Raw genomic sequence first — 20,730 nt, 5'->3', positions numbered from 1 at the left:
TGGGCCCAGCCTGTTGGGTCGGGACTGATTGCGCCATTTGCGGTTGCAGTGGCAGCACATCCCCCAAACAGTTTCTGGAGGGTTGACTGAGGTGCTAGGACAATACCCAGATGTATTCCAGCCCGGTTTGGGGAAAATAAAAGGGGCTGTAGCCCGTATCCAAGTCGAACCAGGAGCCATGCCGCGCTATTTCCGGGCGCGCCCAGTGCCTTACGCCTTGCTCGAGAAGGTAGAAGGGGAGCTCACGCGTTTGGAGACTTTGGGTATCATCAGGCCCGTCCATTTCGCTGACTGGGCAGCACCAATTGTACCTGTAATGAAGCCAGATGCCACAGTTCGCTTGTGCGGCGACTATAAACTTACAGTGAATACGGCTTCCCAACTCGACCGATACCCAATGCCTCGCATAGAGGATCTCTATGTGATGCTTGCAGGCGAACTCTCGTTCACAAAATTAGATATGATTCACGCCTACCTACAGTTGGAGCTGGACCCTGCCTCTCGGCCATATGTAACGATTAATACACACCGGGGCCTGTATGAATATACACGTTTGCCCTTTGGAGTATCCTCTGCCTGCGCTATTTTTCAACGGGTTATGGGGGGCATTTTGAGAGGTTTCCCGCATGTTGCTGTCTACTTAGATGACGTTTTGATCACAAGGACGTCGGAGCAGGAACATTTGGAAAATTTGGAGGCTGTCCTTAGACGCTTTTCGGAGGCTGGAGTCCGTTTACGTTGCACAAAGTGCGTCTTTCAGGTGAAGGAAGTAGCCTACCTGGATTAACGGGTGGACCGCGAAGGTTTGCACCCCGTCGCAGAGAAGGTGCGCGTGATTCAACAGGCCCCCGCCCCGACTGACACTTCGCATCTTTGTTCGTTTCTCGGCCTCGTAAACTATTACGGAAAGTTCCTCCCCAATCTGGCAACTACGCTAGCCCCATTGCACCTTCTGCTAAAGAAGAATCACACCTGGGTTTGGGGTCAGCCGCAAGAAACCGGAGGGGGGGAGGAGGGGGGGGGGAGGAGGGAGGGGGGAAGAGGGAGGGGGGAGGAGGGGGGGGAGGAGGGTAAAACAACAATTGTCGTCGTCTGGGTTACTAACCCACTATGACCCTGGAAAGCCTTTGCTCGTCACATGTGATGCATCCCCGTATGGTATTGGGGCCGTCCTGTCCCACAGGATGGAGAACGGGGCCGAGCGGCCAATAGCTTTTGCCTCCCGCACATTGACTGCAGCGGAAAAAAAGTACACGCAGATCGAGAAGGAGGGCCTGGCAGTGGTCTTTGCGGTGAAACGTTTCCACCAGTACGTGTATGGCAGCCACTTCACTATCGTGACTGAGCATAAGCCTCTGCATTGACTTTTCAGAGAGGATAAGCCAATACCGCCCATTGCTTCCACACGGATCCAGCGCTGGGCTTTGTTGCTCGCTGCAAACGAGTATTCTCTGGAGCACAAACCAGGAACCCAGATAGGGAATGCCGACACACAGCCGATTGCCTTTATCACCGGCCCCATGTCGATCCCCACGACCGGTGAGGTGGTTGCAACCCTAAATTTTATGGACACCTTGCCTGTCACGGCATCACGGATCCGTGAGTGGACCCTGACGGATCCAGTCCTGTCAAAGGTTCGGCACATAGTCCTGTATGGTGGGCAGCATAGACAGCTCCCAGGCGAGTTGCGGGCATTTTCCTCCAAGCTGTCTGAATTCAGCGTGGAAGACGGCATCCTTTTGTGGGAGACGCATGTGATTGTCCCGGAAAAAGGACAGGAGCTGATACTGGGAGACTTGCACAATGGCCATCCAGGTGTGACCAAAATGAAAATGTTGGCCCAGAGTTATGTCTGGTGGCCAGGCCTCGACACCGACATTGAGAAGGTGGCCCAAAACTGCTCCATTTGCCAGGAGCAACAGAAGCTTCCGCCGGCCACGCCCCTACATCACTGGGAATGGCCAGGGCGGCCTTGGGCACGCTTGCTTGCGGATTTCTCCGGTCCTTTTCAAGGATCCATGTTCCTTCTATTAATCGACGCCCAGTCTAAATGGCTAGAGGTGCATAAGATGGGAGGCACAACATCCTGCGCAACAATTGAGAAGATGCGTTTGTCTTTCAGTACGCATGGCCTCCACAAGGTGCTGGTCACGGACAACGGCACTCCGTTCACAAAGAGGAGTTTGCAAGGTTCATGAAGATGAACGGCATACGCCATATCTGCACTGCCCCTTACCAACCGGCTTCAAATGGGTTGGCGGAGCGCGCAGTGCAAACATTCAAACAAGGCCTAAAGAAGCGGTCTTCCGGGTCGATGGACACGAGACTGGCTCGTTTTTTATTTTCATATAGGACCACCCCCCATGCGGTGACTGGGGTAGCTCCCGCAGAACTCCTAGTGGGCCGGAGACTTTGCACCTGCCTTAGCATGGTTTTCCCGGACATTGGCGGAAAAGTACGTCGCACACAAGAACGGCAGGGACATGGTTTTTCTCGGCATCGGCCGTTTCGGCAGTTTACGCCCGGTGACCCAGTGTTCGTTCGGAATTTTGCTGGTGGTGCCCGATGGGTCCCTGGCGTAATCTTTCGCCAAACGGGCCCTATCTCTTACCAGGTGCAAGCCCAGGGTGGTCTCCAGCGCAAACATGTAGACCATGTTCGGTCCAGAAGACTATCCCTTCCAAAGATTTCCTGCCCCAGGAGCTCATTTCTACAGCCACAGAGACCAGACACAATGGAAAGTATTCCTCACAATCTTCCTCTGGTGCCTCACTCAAAGCCTGCGCAGGTCGTGACAGAACCGCGTGGAGATAGGGACGCCGAGATGACGGAGGCAGCAGACTCTGACTCCGAGATGGAGACACAAGACACCTCAGAGGGGGAATCCTTGGGCCCACAGGCCGTGGATGTACAACCGTTACGCCATTCATCATGGAAGCGCCAGTCTCCATCTCGTTACACGCCGCCCGATCCAGCGCCTCGTGCAAATAGTCTCCGGCCTGCGGCAAAACGAGTCCGACGCCCTCCTTCGCCAGGGTCTTCGGTGGATTCCTTGGACTTTGGGGGGGAGGATGAGGAATTGAACAAACAAATGTGATACAAAATGGGATAATTACCTAGGATAATGTAGAGGATAGACCCGGGTATAGGAGCCAGAGAGTAGGGTAATGAGTTTATCAGGGAATGAACAAAGGAACTGAGCAAAGCATGGCCAGGAAGGGGGGAAGGGCCAGTTGCTAGGACGAAAATGCTGAGCCCCCAAGGGCTGAAGAATGTGATGTGCGCCCAGGCCTGAGGAATGTGAAATGAGCCAATCGGGGTATATGGCCAGGTCAGGAAGTGTACAGAGATGACCTATGGGAATCTTGCATTCATTACTGTTGCCTTATTTGGTCGTATGTCTGTGAAACTTGATGCAACTTGAATGTATCTGTCCAGAAATGCTTTGTGCTTTTTGCTCACTCTCGCTGTTGAAGATCCAGGAGACACAGGTTGTGTCCTGTGCTTTTTAATAGGGAAAATGGGCCCATAATGTGAGTAGCTGGAAAATGACCATGCCGGTTTTCCTTTCTCTCGTAGTCTGATTACAGTCTGATCACTCTCATTTGATCAGGTAAGATCGTCTCGACTAAATCAAAAGTCAGTCTGGCGGATTAGAAGAATTAATTTCAGTCGATGCAGGTACGGCTGAGGGGTGGAACGTAACTGAGGGAATACAGGGGAACAATTCAGCTGGTGACTGATGGAATGTTGCCTAGTAAGTCAGTTGCATGTGAGTTGGAAATTAAAATTGGTTATATTAAATTACACTTTAATTTGGTTAAGGTCTTTAACGGGTTGAGGGAATGTCACAGAGACAATTCAGTTAAGACCGCTGATGGAATGTTCTGGAGACAATTCAATTCCGTACAATTAGAATTGACTAAATTAAAATTTATTCTTGGGAATATGAGTGAAACAAAGAATTGGGAGATGAATGGCCACTAGGGGGAACCAGAAGTTTAGAACCGTATCGGAAAGTGGAGCGCTCAGGATTTGCTAAAATCATATTGTGTTTTCTTTGCAAATTCAAACTTTTATTGTCCCTTTGGTTGAGATGAATGAAAGTATAATGCTTTGAATTCCTCTTGTTTGAATGGAGGTCTCCAGCGAATGAATGAGTGTGTTTAATAAGAATTTGTGAACTTCTTCTGGTATTCCTAGTTTTTAAAATGTTGTGTTCTGCAATATGAAGTTGCATATCAATTAGGAGGAGTGAATACACGGCAGTTAAAGTGAGATTTAAAACGGGGTAAGTATTTGAAGTTCTTTAGAAAATCAGTAATAATGATTAACATTGTGGGAGTTAATTAGGACACAATTCTCAGGAAGTAAACAAAAAGCGAAATCAAAATGTATAAATTGGGATTTGTAAATGATTAGTTTGAACTCGGCATAGTCCTGGAACAAAGGGATCTAGATGAGTCTGAGGCGATGGAAGTTATATGGCACAGCTCCACCGGGTCCTAGTGCCCGCCTTCTTGCAAGAAAATCGCGAGCAGAAGAAATGAAGTTTAGAATGTGGACTACATTGCAGATGGAGCTTTAGGGAATAAAGGTATGGGACCGGAGCTTAGATTGGGAATATTACTTGCAGTATCAGGAAATGAGAATCTGATGGCAGGGAAAGATGAATAAAAATAGATGCATAAAAAAACTAAGATATAAAAACCGATTGGTAACTGGAGGAAATAGTGAAAGCAAAACTAGCAATAGAAAGAATGACACAGGGTTAATCAGCACACAATTCAGGGAAACCGACACAGGCCGTAAAAGCAATATCCCTTGACCCGAGGTGCCAAATGCGAGCTGGAGATAATGATCAAAGAGTTAGAACAGCAGGGAGCAGACAGCTTTTCCCTTTGCCACTAAACATTGCGTATACTGCAAATTGCCACAAGGATATGTTAATTCCCCGAACCACTTTCAGGCAATAGTAAGGGAGTTGATTAAAAATGATTTGGCTTTAGTATATATTGATGATGTGTTAATTAGAGATGCTGATCAGGGGGACACATGTTGAAAGAGTGACTAAAATTATTAAAACACTTAGTGAAGTAGGATTTAAAATAGGGGTAAAGAAATGCCAGATTGGCAGGAGCGAAGTCGACTATTTAGGGTGTTCAGTGTCAAAGGCAGGTAGGGAAGCCAGTGTTGGGATGAGAGAGAAAGTTACTAGAATCACAGCGCCCATTTCATGAAGTGGGGTTCAGCACATCATGAGAAAGTTGGGGTATTTGAGACCAGTAGTGGAAGACTTTAGTCTTTATGCTAGACCCATTCATGAAACTTTAGAAAAGGGATTTTAGGTGGACCAGTGAAGCACAGTTTGGACTAGTTAAAAACAGCTGTAGCAACATCCAGGCCATTAGAGGAGAGACATGAAGAGGACGATTTGAGCATTAAATTTGATCTGTACGCAAATGGATATGGTATGGTGCTTGCTAATCATAGTACTCAGACACCTATCAAAATTTGATAGGAAATTGGGCAGGGCTGAATAAAAGTTTTTGGACATCGCAAAATGTCTGGTAGCCATAACAAAAAAGGATAGTAGAGGGTTACAACTGAATTTTAGAATTGACAGAGTTAACCAAGAGACAGGGTTGCCAGCAAGGCGCGAATACAGCTCGATGGGAAAGATGGGAAATCATTCTTTCACACCCTGCTTTAATGTTTATTCATAACATTACAAAGGGACAGAAACTTGATAAATTAGTTAGCAAAACAGAGTTGGTATATACGGATGATAGTAAAGTTAAGGAGGACGAAAACAAGCATCCATTTTAAACATTTCAGGAAAGAAAATGGTGGAGAAACAGGGAGTAGCATAGAAACTCAGACACCGATGGAAGAATGGTCATGAGAGTATGCAGGCCCTCTTTTTCCTAGGAGCAGCAAAAGTAATTTGTACTTTTTAATCATAGCTGATAGAAGCTCGGGGGAAGTTGCATTAGAGAATTGGTCCCCAGTTTAAAATGATTCATTGTGAACATAATGAAACATCGTGTCAAAGGTGTGGCATGTCCTGTAGCCCAGTAGTTTGGACAAGGAGTAATCATATGAAACCTAGGAGAATGACAGATATAGCGTAGTCAGACGATTTGATATTGCATTTAGAACAACAGAAATGGGGAAATGCTTCAGCTCAAAGCAATACTGATGATTGAAGTTTGTGACCACAAGATAAATTTTGACCATGGGATGGTGTGCTAATGACAAATTGTAATTGCTGCAGAGAAAACCTAGCTGATGACAAGTGATTGGGAAAGGATGTGCAAGCTTGTGGACAAGTGACAAACTTGTGGTATCGATTAGTGAGGGAGTACGTAGTTTATGCTGTTGGGATGACCTGGGGACGTAAAATTAGCCTAACAGTGTTAGAGACTGTATCACTGCAATGATGCCGTGCCACAGGATAGATCATATCCCCCAACCGCTTGGACAAGGGAAAAAGGAATGTTTGGTTGTGGGTGTCAGGATGCCAGTGAATTGAAACCTGTTAGCAGCATCGATAGGACAGATGATAAAGTGAAAATGTCATGTTCAGAACTTAGCTTTCAAAAAAATCCTGCCATAATCAGAATTTAAAACATTGAAGTAGATGCAGTAGCAATATCCGAAATGTATCATGGAAAGTTTCGACCTGATTGAATCACTGAGTTAGCAAAAGAGGAATGGTGGCAATGGAAATCCGGAAGTCCTGGAGAGGGTACTTCTGGAACATCCAAGCGAGAATAGGAAGATACAAATCAAGAAATAGGGCCCTCTCCGCCTTTGACCTGTTCATTTGGGTTTCAGATGAAGCAACAATAATACAGATGAAGAACCTGAACAACGCTCCGGAGAATAATGTTTCAGACAGTAGGGGGGAAAACTAATGATACAATTGGCTATATATTTGAGGGAATTAAATGATAGAGCCCGGAAGAAAAACCTTACGGGTTAGGAACAAATTAAAATATCAAATTATTACTGAATAGTGAAACCTCCGGTCAGACATCTCTAACTGGACGTTCGCTGATGGATGATCTGTGGTCTCCATGAGGTGCATATTACGCGGGGGAGTTATTAAGGGTCTCGGCAGACAGCAACGACTGGCGAGGAACCCCCGTATTTTAAATGACAATAGTTTAAGAATCTTGGCAGCTTGATGCCACAAGGGGAAATTTGTAACCAATGCAGCAACCAATATGGCATTGGAGAGTATAACAGTTATTACAGACAAAATATCCTGTAAGTTGTTAGGGACTGTTATGTATGGATTCAATTGGGTTGTAACCCCAAAAAAGTTAACTGTATTAAATGTGCGAGTAGTGTTATTGCAAAGTTTTTTAAAAAAGACAAACAAACAAACAAATGATGGCAAGTATACACTTCATGCTGTAAGGAAAATTATAACGGACGAAAGGTGTTTGAAGAAAACTGAGCTATTGTCTCAAGTAAGCCAGGGCTGGCAGATTACATGGTTCAGTACAATGTTCGACGTTAGTGTAAGGAAGTCAGGAATAGAAACAGGATCGGTTGAAGCTCCTGCAATTAATAAAGCAAGATAATCAGTAGATAATACATGATATCATAAATTACCGTTCAATGAGAAACGGAAAGCACTTCCTATAAAAAAAAACAGTGAGGGATAAAAGACCTTTTGGTCGCTGATGGACTGAGTTGTATGCTGTTTCTAAGGGACATGGGGAAGCTTCTAGGGTGCTGCTACCCCAAGGTAGTCAGATGCCTTGGAGGTAGTGGAACACACGGAAATAGCTATTGTTTTACCTTCCTGAGCGACGACAGCTATGGTTCACTATGATTGGACTTGAGGAAAGAACAATACAAAGGGTCTATCGACACTGGTCTGCAAGATGGATGCATTTACCATTGATTTCCGTGCACAGTTTACAAATCATGACATGTGCACACAAATGACAAGGATCAGGGATAGCTGCTAGTCAGTACAACTATAAGAGGGATATAAATCCTACAGCAGGATTCAGCTCAGAGTCAGCTCTCATAGCTCGGTCATGGGGTTTTCCCTGATGCATGGATTGATAATACTTGTTATTATGATTGTATACTGTATAATCATTGGATGTCTTAATATGTGTTGTAAGCTGGCTATGGCTCGGATGATGCCGATAGACTCGGCCCACCACCATTCACCAAGATGACATCCCGTTATTGGTGACCATCACACCAGAAGGAACCTGGACGGAGAGCCAGTGGCTGCAAAAATGTGATGAGGTGTTTATGTATGGAATACCAGCTCAGTTAAGTTCTGATAACGGGCCCCATTTTATTGGACAGATTAACGAAGAGTTCTGCTCCCAGTTGGGCATACGCCAGCAGTTCCACTGTGCGTACTGGCCACTGACGGCTGGCTTGGTTGCGAGACACAATCAGACCCTCAAAACCAAATTGGCCAAATTACGAGTGGACAGGGGGTTAACATGGCTTAAGTTGCTACCCGTTGCCCTCTTCCAGCTGCAGGTAACACCTGCGGGATCAGCCTGGCTCTCTCCTGCTGAGATCTTTTATGGCAGGCCCATTAGAACCCCATGGAACCTGCCTGTTCCCAGGCTGGTCCAGTTTTACCATATGACTGAAGAAAGGACTAACTATGTTCTAGCCCTCACTAAAGCCCTCGAGGAACTCCATAGCCAGGTTCAAGTGGCTCACCCGTCACCGTCCCCATTACATGGCTCACTTTTAGTGCAGCCTGGTAGTTATGTCATGGTTAAGAACTGGACTCGGAAATGGTTGGAGCCACAGTGAAAGGAGCCCTTCCAGGTTCTCCTTACCACCCCCACTGCAGTTAAAGTGGAGGGGCGGAGTGTTTGGGTCCACCTCCACCACTGCAAAAAGGTTGGTCACTAACCTGCCTCCTTTCCCCAGCGCTGTTTTACAGGTGTGGAGCATGACGGGTTGGATCCGGGCCACCTGTGCTGTCCTCGGCATCGCCTCACTTGGAACACCATCTATACCTGTAATCCCGACCAAACTACAAGGACATTTCACTTAAGCAGAGGTGACGTTCTCCGCTGCCCCCATATACGAGGGCATAGTATCAACTCATGGAAGGTTATCAAGTTAACGGACAATGAAGGACTCATGAAACAATTATATCGGTCCCGGCGATGGGAAGGGAACATTGCATGGACATCGCCTTGTTTTTTGGAGTAAATGTAAATTTGATTTTGGATGTGATAAGACTGGTGCCATAAAGGTAAAATCAGACCGTGCGGAGTGGGTAGGAAAAGGTTGTAGGGGAGAGAGGAGGAATAGCGAGAGGACGGAACGAGTAAGAAAGGAGGCACGACGAGAACACAGGTTATCAGGAGGTATACTTACTTCAGTTAGGACCCAGAACGAAGGGAACCTGGGCAGCATGAATCTCTTCTACCAAATCTACCACCGCATGTATGGCCAGGGACGGGTTGTCTGCTACCCGAACCCCGCATCGGTGTCTAGGTTATTTTCCGTCTCACCGTTTTGGGGAATTCCCCAAATGGTGGTTCACTTTCAGCGTTCTGAGCCACCGCCCGAGCAAGTTACTCTTCCTTACGATCCGGGTTCGGCCCCACCAGCTATTTGCCTTCCCCTTCCTCGGGATAACTCCCATTCACAGTATGATAAGCTTCAACGGTGGAGGGCGTTCACTCCCAATAGAGACTCCCAGTCGTACGAGAATTGTTTCAGCAGTGAGAGGTATGGCTGTTTGTTGGTAGAGGTAGAAACAAATATAACATGTCTGTTCTCCACTTGTACTGATCGGAAGTGTCACGTAACCCTGACATCAGGTCAATGTGTCTGTTACAACGCCATCTGTGTCCCGCTGAAGGCAGGCCTTCAGCTCCTTTGTTGCTGGGCAAATGCCTCTCATATCACTGTTGGGACTAGGGCTTTCCGCATTGCTCGGAAGCCCGAATGGGCATTCCACGGTTGGATAAACTGGGCTACTGGGGGATTCCTGCTCAACCATATACTGATTGTGATGCTAGCCTGTACACGGATCAAGGATACTACTTCTTTAATGGCACAGCGACCAATGTTTTGTCACCTCCATTTCCCCACCAAATCGCAATCGGGACTCTAGTCCCTACCACAGTCGCCTGCACCTCTGCGTGCGGGCAGTCTCAGCAGAATTCTGTGAGAGGGGAATCCTGAGCACAGCTAGGGATTGGACCAATAGGTTATCATGAAATGATAAAAGGAGTAAATAAGGAATTGAACAAACGAATGTGATACAAAATGGGATAATTAGTTAGAATAATGTAGAGGATAGACCTGGGTATAGGAGCCGGAGAGTAGGGTAATGAGTTTATCAGGGAATGAACAAAGGAACTGAGCAAAGCATGGCCAGGAAGGGGGGAGGGCCAGTTGCTAGGACGAGAATGCTGAGCGAAAGGGGCCCCCAAGGGCTGAAGAATGTGAAGTGAGCCCAGGGCTGAGGAATGTGAAATGAGCCAATCAGGGTATATGGCCAGGTCAGGAAGTGTATAGGGATGACCTATGGGAATCTTGCATTCATTACTGTTGCCTTATTTGGTCGTACGTATGTGAAACTTGATGCAACTTGAATGTATCTGTACAGAAATGCTTTGTGCTTTTTGCTCACTCTCGCTGTTGAAGATCCAGGAGACACAGATTGTGTCCTGTGCTTTAAATAGAGTGAGTCACCCCAGCTAGCTGGTTAAAATAAACAATAATTGATACCTGCAAATTCGTCTCAAATTTTATGGAGACCAGACTGACAGCAAAAGAATCAGGATTATCAGGGATGTTATAACCTGCCTGCTTACCATTGGCTGGGGACTAATGACAATCCCACAATCCTATGGGAATATGAGCTTTCCCAATGAGGGGGGCGGAGAAATCATTAGCAGACTCCCTGCATAAATAGAGCTGGTCAGTTTGGAACCAGCAGAGAGAGAGGAGTGAGCAGCAAGGGAAGTTGCTGCTGCTGTTGTATATATATGTTATTGTAAATAAATGTTATTTCTTTGTATCCTGAAACCTCGTGCTGGATTCTTCGTGGCCCTCACAAAACTTCTCCAGCTGGAGAAACCTGGCCACGTCACTAACCCACACCCCCAGCTTTGGGGGTTCCGAGTCCCTCCATGATAGCAAGATCCGTTTCTGGACTACCAGGGAGGCAAAGGCCGAGACATCGGCCTCTCTCGCCCCCTGGACTCCCGGGTCTTCTGACACACCGAAAATTGCCACTTCTGGACTCGGGACCACTCTTACTTTCAGAATCTCTAACATAATGTCAGCAAACCCCTCTCCAAATCCCCCAAGCTTTGGACACGCCAAAAACATATGGACATGATTCGCGGATCTACCCGCACAACTCCCACCCCTATCCTCCACTCCTTCAAAAAACCTGCTCATTCGAGCCACAATCAGATGTGCCCTGTGGACCATCATAAATTGTATTAGGCCAATCCTGGCACACGACAAGGACACATTGACTCTTCTCAGGGCGTCCTCCCATAACCAAGCCTGAGAACTCCCAACCCAACTCTTCCGCCCACTTCCCCTATCGGGGCTCGCTCCCAGTCCATTAGTTCCTGATAGATTTCTGATACCTTCCCCTCTCCACTCCCACTTTCGATACTACCTTAACCTGCAGCCCTTGGGGCAGCAGGTGCAGGAAGGTCAATACCTGCCTCCACACAAAGTCCCTCACCTGTAAGTAACGGAATACATTCCCACCGGCAGTTCAAACTCCTCCTCCAACTCTTCTAAGCACGGAAAGCCCCTGTCTATAAACAAATCCCCAAACCACTCGATCCCCACCCAATGCCACCCCCGACACCCCGCATTCAGCCCCCCCGGAGCAAACCAATGGTTGTCACATATTGGCACGCACACCAACCCCAGCCCCATATGCTGTTGCCACTGTCCCCACACCCTCAGGGCCACCACCACGACCAGGCTTGTGGAGTACATGGCCAGTGAAAACGGCAGAGGGGCCGTTAACAATGCCCCCAAATTCATGTCCTTACATGAGGCTTCCTCCATCCACTCCCATACCGACCCATCCCCCACTACCCATTTTTTGACCACCGCTATATTTGTCGCCCAGTAGTAATTTATAAAGTTTGGGACAGCCAGCCCCCTCCCCTGACCCTGCTCCAGCAGCACCTTCTTCACCCACAAGGCTTTACCCGCCCACACAAAGCCTGAGATCACCGTGTTCACTTTCCTAAAGAAACGCCTTGGAAATGAAGATTGGGAGGCTCTGAAATACAAACAAGAACTTCGGGAGGACAGTCATCTTCACTGCCTGAACCCTCCCGCCAATGACAACGGGAGCGTGTCCCACCTCCTAAAGTCCCTCTTCATCCGCTCCACCAACTGAGCCAGATATAATATATGTAGCTGCTCCCACTCCCGCACCACCTGAATGCCCACATATCAAAAACTCCCCCCCCCCCCCATCACCTTGAACGGCATCTCCCCAATCTCTTCTCCTTCCCCCTCGCCTGGATCAGAAAGACCTCACTCTTCCCCATGTTCAATTTACACCCCAAAAACTGGCCAAGTTCCTCGAAGATCCCCATAATCCCCCTAATACCACCCAACGGATCCAAAATATACAGTAACAAATCATCCATGGAAAGGAAGACCCTGTGCGCACCCCCCCCCCCCCCCCAGGACTATCCCCTGTCAGTTCCTCGACGCCATCACCAGTGGCTCTATAGCCAATGCAAAGAACACTGGGGAGAGTGGACATCCCTGCCTCGTTCACTGGTGCAGCCTAAAATAGTCCGAACTCACCCGGTTTGTCCGCATGCTCGCCACCGGTGCGTGGTACAGCAGCCGGACACAACCACAAAACCCTGCCCAACCCCAAACATCCCCAAAACCTCCCACAGATAGTCCCACTCCACCCGATCAAAGGCCTTTTCCGTGTCCATTGCAACCACCACCTCCACACCCGATAGCGTCGGGGGGAGCACCTCCCGCTCACTCGCCTTGTCAAACGCCCTCACCAACAAGGGCATCAGGACCCCCAAAATCTTTTTATAGAACTCTACTGGGTATCCGTCTGGGCCCGGGGCCTTACCCAACTGGGCAGCACGGTAGCACAAGTGGATAGCACTGTGGCTTCACAGCACCAGGGTCCCAGCTTCGATTCCCTGCTGGGTCACTGTCTGTGAGGAGTCTGCATGTTCTCCCCGTGTCTGCGTGGGTTTCCTCCGGGTGCTCCGGTTTCCTCCCACAGTCCAAAGACGTGCAGGTTAGGTGATAAATTGACCTTAGTGACCAAAAAGGATCGGAGGGGTTATTGGGTTACGGGAATAGGGTGGAAGTGAGGGCTTAAGTGGGTCGGTGCAGATTCGATGGGCCGATGTTAAAAACTGCACCACCTCCAACTCCTCCACCACTTCCACCAGCCCAATGGGGGCACCCATCCCCTCCACCAGACCCTCTTCCACCCTCAGGAACTCCAACCCGTCCAAAACCCACCTCATCTCCTCCACCCCGGCCGGATCCAAAACCACAGTCCCCCTCCCGACCTTTGCTTTCCCGATCTCCCTAGCTGCCTCCTGCTTCCTCAATTGGTGTGCCAACATCCTGCTCGCCTTCTCCCCATATTCATAAAGCACACATCTCGCCCTCCTCAGCTGATTTGATTTGATTTGATTTAGTGTCACATGTACCGAAGTACAGTGAAAAGTATTTTTCTGCGGCCGAGGGAACGTACATAGTACGTACATAGTAGACAAAAGAATAATCAACAGAGAATATTGACAAATGATACACCAACAAACAGTGATTGGTAACAGTGCGGAACAACGGGCCAAACAAAGCAAATAAATGGCCAAGAGCAGCATAGGGCGTCGTGAATAGTGTTCTTACAGGGAACAGATCAGTCCGAGGGGGAGTCGTTGAGGAGTCTTGCAGCTGTGGGGAAGAAGCTGTTCCTATGTCTGGATGTACGTAGCCCAAAGTAACAACCCCGATCCTCAATCACCCACTAACCACCTGCTCAGCCCCACTACGCTTCCGTGAACTAGCCCACCCAGCTAGCCTGGTAGCCCCCGCCATGGCGCCTATCCCCCCACTGATTCCCCTTCCCCCTGCTCAAACATTATCCTGGTGCAAACGTAACAACACCAACCCAAACACAAAGAAAAGAGCAACCTACCATCCCCCAGCAAGAACAAACGCAGAGCAATGGTCCCAAACACAATACAAAAACAAGCCCAAAGGAACAGAAAGTGAACATCTCCTCAAAGGTTCAGTGTCCTCCTGCTTCTGCCAGTTTATTGTCCCTGACAAAATCCATTGCCTCCTCAGGCGTCCCGAAATACAGCTCCCGACCCTTATAACTCACCCACAGGTGCGCCAGGTACAGCATGCCAAATTTCACCCCCTTCTTAAAGAGCCTTCACCGTGTTGAAGCCCGCTCTCCTCTTGGGCAGCTCCACACCAAGGTCCTGGTACACACGCAGCCCATTGTCCTCCCAGGTACAGTGCCTCATCTGCCTGGTCCATCTCAAAATCCGCTCCTTATCCAGGAACCGGTGTAGGCGCACCACCATTGCCCTTGGCGGCTCGTTCCCCTGCGACTTCCTCATCAGCACCGTGTGCCCGGTCCATTTCCAAGGGTTGTTCAAGTATCCCCTCTCCCAGCAGCTTCTCGAACATCCAAGCTACACGTGCCGGCATCCGCTCCCTCACTGCCCTCTGGCAGTCTCACGATCCTCACGTTTTGCCTGCGAGACTGATTCTCCAGGTCCTCCACTTTCTCCTGCAGAGTTGGATGATCAGCCATGATCATGATAAATGGCAGAGCAGGCTCGAAGGGCCAAAAGGCCTCCTCCTGCTCCTATCTTCTATGTATGTATCTATGTAGTCGCCTTTGATGATCCCGCATCACCCCCATCTCTGCTGCCATCAAGGCAAGCTGCGCCTCGTGCTCCCCCACCATCTCCTCCACCTTCTGGATCGTCTGGCTCTAGGCCATCCAACCTATCTTTGTGCAAATTTACTGATTCTAACCCCCACATAGTCATCTAAGTAATTTATATAAATGATGAATAATAGAGGACCCAGCATAGATCCCTGTGGGATGCCACTGGACACTGGCTTCCAGTCACTAAAGCAGCCGTCTGTCATCACTCTCTGTCTCTTACAGCTCAGCCAACTTTGAATCCACCTTATCAAGTTCCCCTGTATCCCATGCTTTGCTGAAATCCATGTAAACTACATCAACTGCACTACCCTCATCTACACACTTAGTCACGTGCTCGAAAAGTTGAATCAAATTTGATAGGCATGACATCCCTCTGACAAAGCCATGCTGACTATTCCTGATCAAATCTTGCCTCTCCAAGTGGAGTTAGATTCTCTCCTTCAGAATTTTCTCTATTAGTTTCCCCACCACTGACATGAGACTCACTGGCCTGTAGTTCACTGGCTTATCCCTACAGCCTTTCTTAAATAGAGGGAACACATTCATGGTCTTCCAGTCCTCTGGCACCTCTCCCATGGCCAGAGAAGAATTAAAAAATTGGATCAGGGCCCCTGCAATCTCCTCCCTCACTTCCCATAGCAACCTTGGAGACAATTCGTCTGGACCTGGAGATTTCTCCACTTTTAAGCCTGCCAACCCCTTGTTCTTCCCTATGACAACTTGCTCAATAACCTCACAGTCTCTCTCCCCGAGTTCGATATCTGCCTCCTTGGGTGAAGACAGATGTGAAATATTCATTTAACACCCTACCAATGTCCTCTGGCTCCACCCTCAGATCCCCCCTTGGTCCCTAATGGACCCTACTTTTTCCCTAGTTATCCTCTTCCCATTGATATACTTACAGAATATCTTGGGAATTTTCACTACTTTTACCAGCTCGAGATTTCTCATATCCCCTAATTGCTTTCTTAAGCTCCATCCTGCACTTTCTGTACTCCACTAATGCCTCCATTCATTTTCTGCCCTTGTACTTATTAAAAGTCTCTCTCTTCCTCCTCATTGTATCCTGAATATCTCTGGTCATCCATGGTTCTCTAGGCTTGTTATTCCTTCCTATTACCCTAGAGGGAACATGTTGGGCCTGTCCCCTCCCCAATTCCTCTTTGAACACTCCCACTGCTCTTCTGTAGATCTCCCCACCAGTAACTTGTTCCAATCTACCGTGGCCAGATCCTGCCTTATTTCACTAAAGCCTGCTCTCCCCCAATCCAAGACCTTTTTCTGCAATTTGTCTATTTCCTTGTCCATAAAAAAACTTAAATTGCACCATATTGTGGTCGCTATCACTAAAATGCTCCCCCACAATCACATCAACCAGTTGTACGGCTTCATTCCCCAGAATTAGGTCCAGGACTGCACCATCCCTTGTTGGACCCTCCACATGTTAAGCTAAAAAGTTCTCTTGTATACATTTTATGAACTCTGCTCCATCTAAGCCCTTAACACAATGACTATCTCTTCACATTCACATTCACATTGTATCTGACCTGGCGGAATTTCTCAGGCTGGAGAACATAAAGTTCACCATCCATGGGTCAGAAGAAGGCTTTCACAGGACATGCAAGCTGTTGACCAACTTGTTTCAATCACCCACTATTATTATTTTTACAAACTTCTGCAAATTGCACACATATTTGCTCCTCAATTTCCCGCTGACTATCTGGGGGTCTATTATAAACACCTAGCAAAATAGCTATCCTTTTTGTATTCCGAAGCTATACCCACAAAGCTTCATTTAATGCCACCCCCAAGATATCATCTCTCCTTACTGAAGTAATTGACTCCTTTTACAGTAACTTAATTGCATGTTAATGTACGCTAACTTGTGGCAATAAAGATTATTATTATTAACTAATAGCGCAATGCCTCCCCCTCTTTTGCCCCCTCAACCTGTCACTCCTGAAGATTCTGTATCCCAGGGCTGAGTCTAAAGCACTTAAAGGTGGTGCACAGGACGCACCTAACCAGAACACGCATGAGCGGGTTCTTCCCAGAGGTGCAAGGGGTCAATGTGAATGGTGCCAGGGAGGCCTGGCCAACCACACCCACATGTTCTGGTCTTGCCCCTGAGTTGGCAGGTACTGGATGTCCTTCTTTGAGGCCATGTCCAGAATTGTGGGAGTGAGCGTGGAGCTGTGCCCACTCGTGGCGGTTTTCAGCGCATCGGAGCAGCCAGAGCTCTTAATGGGGAGGGGGGCTGATGCCCTAGCCTTTGCCTCCCTGATCAGCCACCAAAGACTCCTGCTTGGCTGACAATCAGCAGCACCACCCAAGGCTACAGACTGTCTATCCGACCTCGCGGAATTTCTCAGGCTGGAGAACATAAAGTTCAACATCCATGGGTCAGAAGAAGGCTTTCACAGGACGTGCAAGCTGTTCACCAACTTGTTTCAAGACCTGTAAATTACTGCCTGAACCACAATGAACCACCTGGGTTACATTAAGGGCAACCCAATATTGTACAGGGGCCGAACGCAGTTAATGAAAAAATGAAATGAAAATTGCTTATTGTCACAAGTAGGTTTCAAATGAAGTTACCGTGAAAAGCCCCTAGTCGCCACATTCCGATGCCTGTTCGGGGAGGCTGGTACGAGAATTGAACCGTGCTGCTGGCCTGCCTTGGTCTGCTTTCAAAGCCAGCGATTTAGCCCTGTGCTAAACCAGCCTAATGGATCTCTTATTTGAAAATGTAAACAAACAACAATTTCAAGCATGGACCAAGGATGCCCATTTTCTGACTACAGCACTACCGTGGATAGCCCACTTGTCAGTTGTAATGAGCATCTACTTCCTGCATGCTATATTAGAGACTTAGGCACCTCTTTAATGCATGAAAATGAGTTTCATGGCCATCAGATTTCCTGGCCACAGTTCCTTAACCAAGTGGATGGATTCAGGGCTCAATCCATTTTCTATTCAACAAGAAGGTCTGTAGTGCAATGATGATTGACTTGCCATTTGAATGTAGTATTTATTTGTTGTTTGTAGGCCGAGTGGTCATGTGATGACATGATGTCGTGGCTACAAAAATGGTGACCTGTCGGGACCATGGGAATTCCGCCCAACAGCGTGAGTAGAGTACAAGCATGAAGTAATTGCTAGCTTGTGAATAAAATACTGTTTATTACAAGTCCTTGTTGTCACTGTTTCGGGAACTCTACACATTTACATGGTGTCAGAAGTTGGCAGTATGGCACAAGGACTTCACCACATCAACCTGCTCATCTTTGATGAAAACATTGCAGACAGTTGGGAAAAATCTGAGAAGAAGTGGCACATTTACTGCAGTGCTACATTATTTGACAAGTGAAAAAAGGTACAAGTTTGCACCTTATTCAAATTAGCAGGCCACGAGACTGGAGAGAAATTTGAGTAATTTGTTTTCCAGATGGAGGAGGAGAAAGGGGACCCTGAGATGATTCTAAAAAGTTTTTCTTTCGGTCAATAATATAATCCTTGACAGGCACGCCAAATTTGACAAGGCAGATGCAATGTTATACAGCCCCTTGAAAGTCTTTACAAAGAAATGTGCATTTGTGACCCTCACCAATGGGCTAGTCAGAGATCGACTAGCCTGCGAGGTCAACAGTGATCTAGTCTTCAAGCAGCTGCAGCAAGAGAATGATTTAACATTACAAATAGCCATTAGCAACTGCATGTTGAACAAACAATTTTAAAATACAGAGATTCTAGATGGGAAACAGAAGTATTCATAGTACAGGGGGAATCCTGCTCAACTGCAGTAGCCATCACCCTCAGAACACCATCTTTCACGTATGGTAAAGGATGCAACATATATGGAAAATGGAATCATTTCGCTAAATGCTGCACATCAAAATCACAGTGGCATTCCTCGACCATCAGCAACACAGCAAAACTTCAGTTCTCCAGCGATAGGAGCATCAAGGTGAATGAACTGGAGTTCAGCCAAAGCAACAAAACCACACAGCTCCCAACAACATTCTATTGTGAGATCGTTGGCACCATTATAGAAAAGGGTGAGATCTTCACCACCTCAACACGATTTGAAGGTAAAGTTTGACACTGGAGCAACTTGTAACGTATTGAGCAGCTGAATATTACGGGAACTAGACTCATATGCAGGAGCAGACCTCAGTACCCAGGTGGATTTTGTGGTTTATGGCAGACAAACCATCCGTACCGAATGTGTGGCTACTCTCCACTGCACTCAGGACAGGTTCAATTTCATATCGTTGACCAGAACGCATGGCCACAATTTGATCTTCGGATCAGCATTACATTGGGGCACCTCCACCTTGGTCCAGAAGTGCATGCTTTACAACACCAGGCCCCAGGAATTGCAGCATACAAATAGCTCTTCAACTGTACAGCCACTGGTATGCGACCAGTTGTACACAATATGATTCAGTACCAAGAGATTGTGAAGCAAGAAGAGTACCAGTAGCCATGAAGCAGACCATAATCAATGAGCTGCATCAGATGATTACACTAGGAGTCATAACGCCTACCGACAAGGCCACAGAAGAGTTTCTGCAATGGTGGCTGCAGGAAAGAAAGGTGGCATGGTCAGGATATGCATTACCCCGGTGCACTTGAAGAAAGTTCTGCTCAGACCTTATCACCCTCTGAAGACAGTGGAGCAGGTAATAGTGCAGGAAGTGCAGCATTAAGTAGCTGATCAGCAGATGAATAAACGATTGTTTGTGACAAGTCCTTGTTGTCAGTGTTTTGGGAACCCAACACATTTAAATTGTTAATTTAAAAAATTATCAGAAAACCCATGTCTTTGGGTAATATTGACTCTTCCAGGGGCCTAATTTTCTTTACAATACTGAGACTGAAAATTAGGAATGGTGCTGCAAGATAATGGCAATATGAGTGTGTTAGTGCACTGTGCCACACATATTTCAATACACTGCACAAATGCAATTATTAGTAGATTCAGGAAACACATTAACACATGTCAATTTGTTATTTTCATTTTCCCTTTGATTCTTACCTTAATGGGGGTGCTTTCAATTTGAGGGTTTCCTTCATTTTTCATCTTAGAATTCTGCAGATATTAAGCACAATGTAGAAATTCAACAGCTTATTTTTTAGCAAGCTGTTAATATTATAACCCAGAAACATAAATACTTTTGCTGCTCTGTTTATCTTCTACTTTTAATAATTGAATTATGAAATGTTAATACACTCTACATTCCTATTTCTTTTGTGAAAAACGTAATTGTAATTCAGACAATATTTAACTTCAGGCTTTTAGTTTCATTTTATAAATCAATTAGCTGATGCTTGTTGATACTAAGTGCTGACAGTGACCCATCAATCTGATGTAGAAGCAAAATACAACTTCAACGCCCATCACCGAGAGTGGCTCGATAGCAACTGACTGACTGGCCGAGTCATCAAGGACACAGATGTTAGACTGGGTGTGTGGCGGGTGCTGAAGGAGCCACCAAGAGGGAAAATCATGCTTAACATTATCCTCACCAACCGGCTGCAGATGCATTTGTCCATGCTGATATTGGCAGGACACCATGACACAGTCCTTGTGGAAATAAAGTCACATCTTCAAGTTGATTATACCCTCCATCGTGTTATGTGGCACCAGCCCTGTGCCAAATGGAGTGGATTTCAAACAGATCTGGCAAATTAAAACTGAGCATCCATGAGCCACGGTGGGTCAGCAATCAGCAGGACTGTACTCAACCACAAATCTT

The 20,730-nt window shown here is 47.1% G+C and overlaps 1 protein-coding gene across 3 annotated transcripts in view; it reads right to left on the bottom strand.

Annotated features, from left to right (window-relative positions):
• The window catches only part of LOC119970356, a 94,519-nt gene that overhangs the window by 22,551 nt on the left and 51,238 nt on the right, over positions 1-20,730 (bottom strand). For all 3 annotated transcript variants that reach the window (XM_038804829.1, XM_038804826.1, XM_038804828.1), the window contains exon 3: positions 20,010-20,063. In XM_038804829.1, coding sequence (XP_038660757.1) covers positions 20,010-20,063 — 54 coding nt within the window. The remainder of the gene's footprint in view (positions 1-20,009; positions 20,064-20,730) is intronic.

Source organism: Scyliorhinus canicula, chromosome 8, assembly GCF_902713615.1.
Source record: "Scyliorhinus canicula chromosome 8, sScyCan1.1, whole genome shotgun sequence".
Classification (NCBI taxonomy): domain Eukaryota; kingdom Metazoa; phylum Chordata; class Chondrichthyes; order Carcharhiniformes; family Scyliorhinidae; genus Scyliorhinus; species Scyliorhinus canicula.
This window is presented reverse-complemented; position numbering and strand designations above follow the sequence as displayed.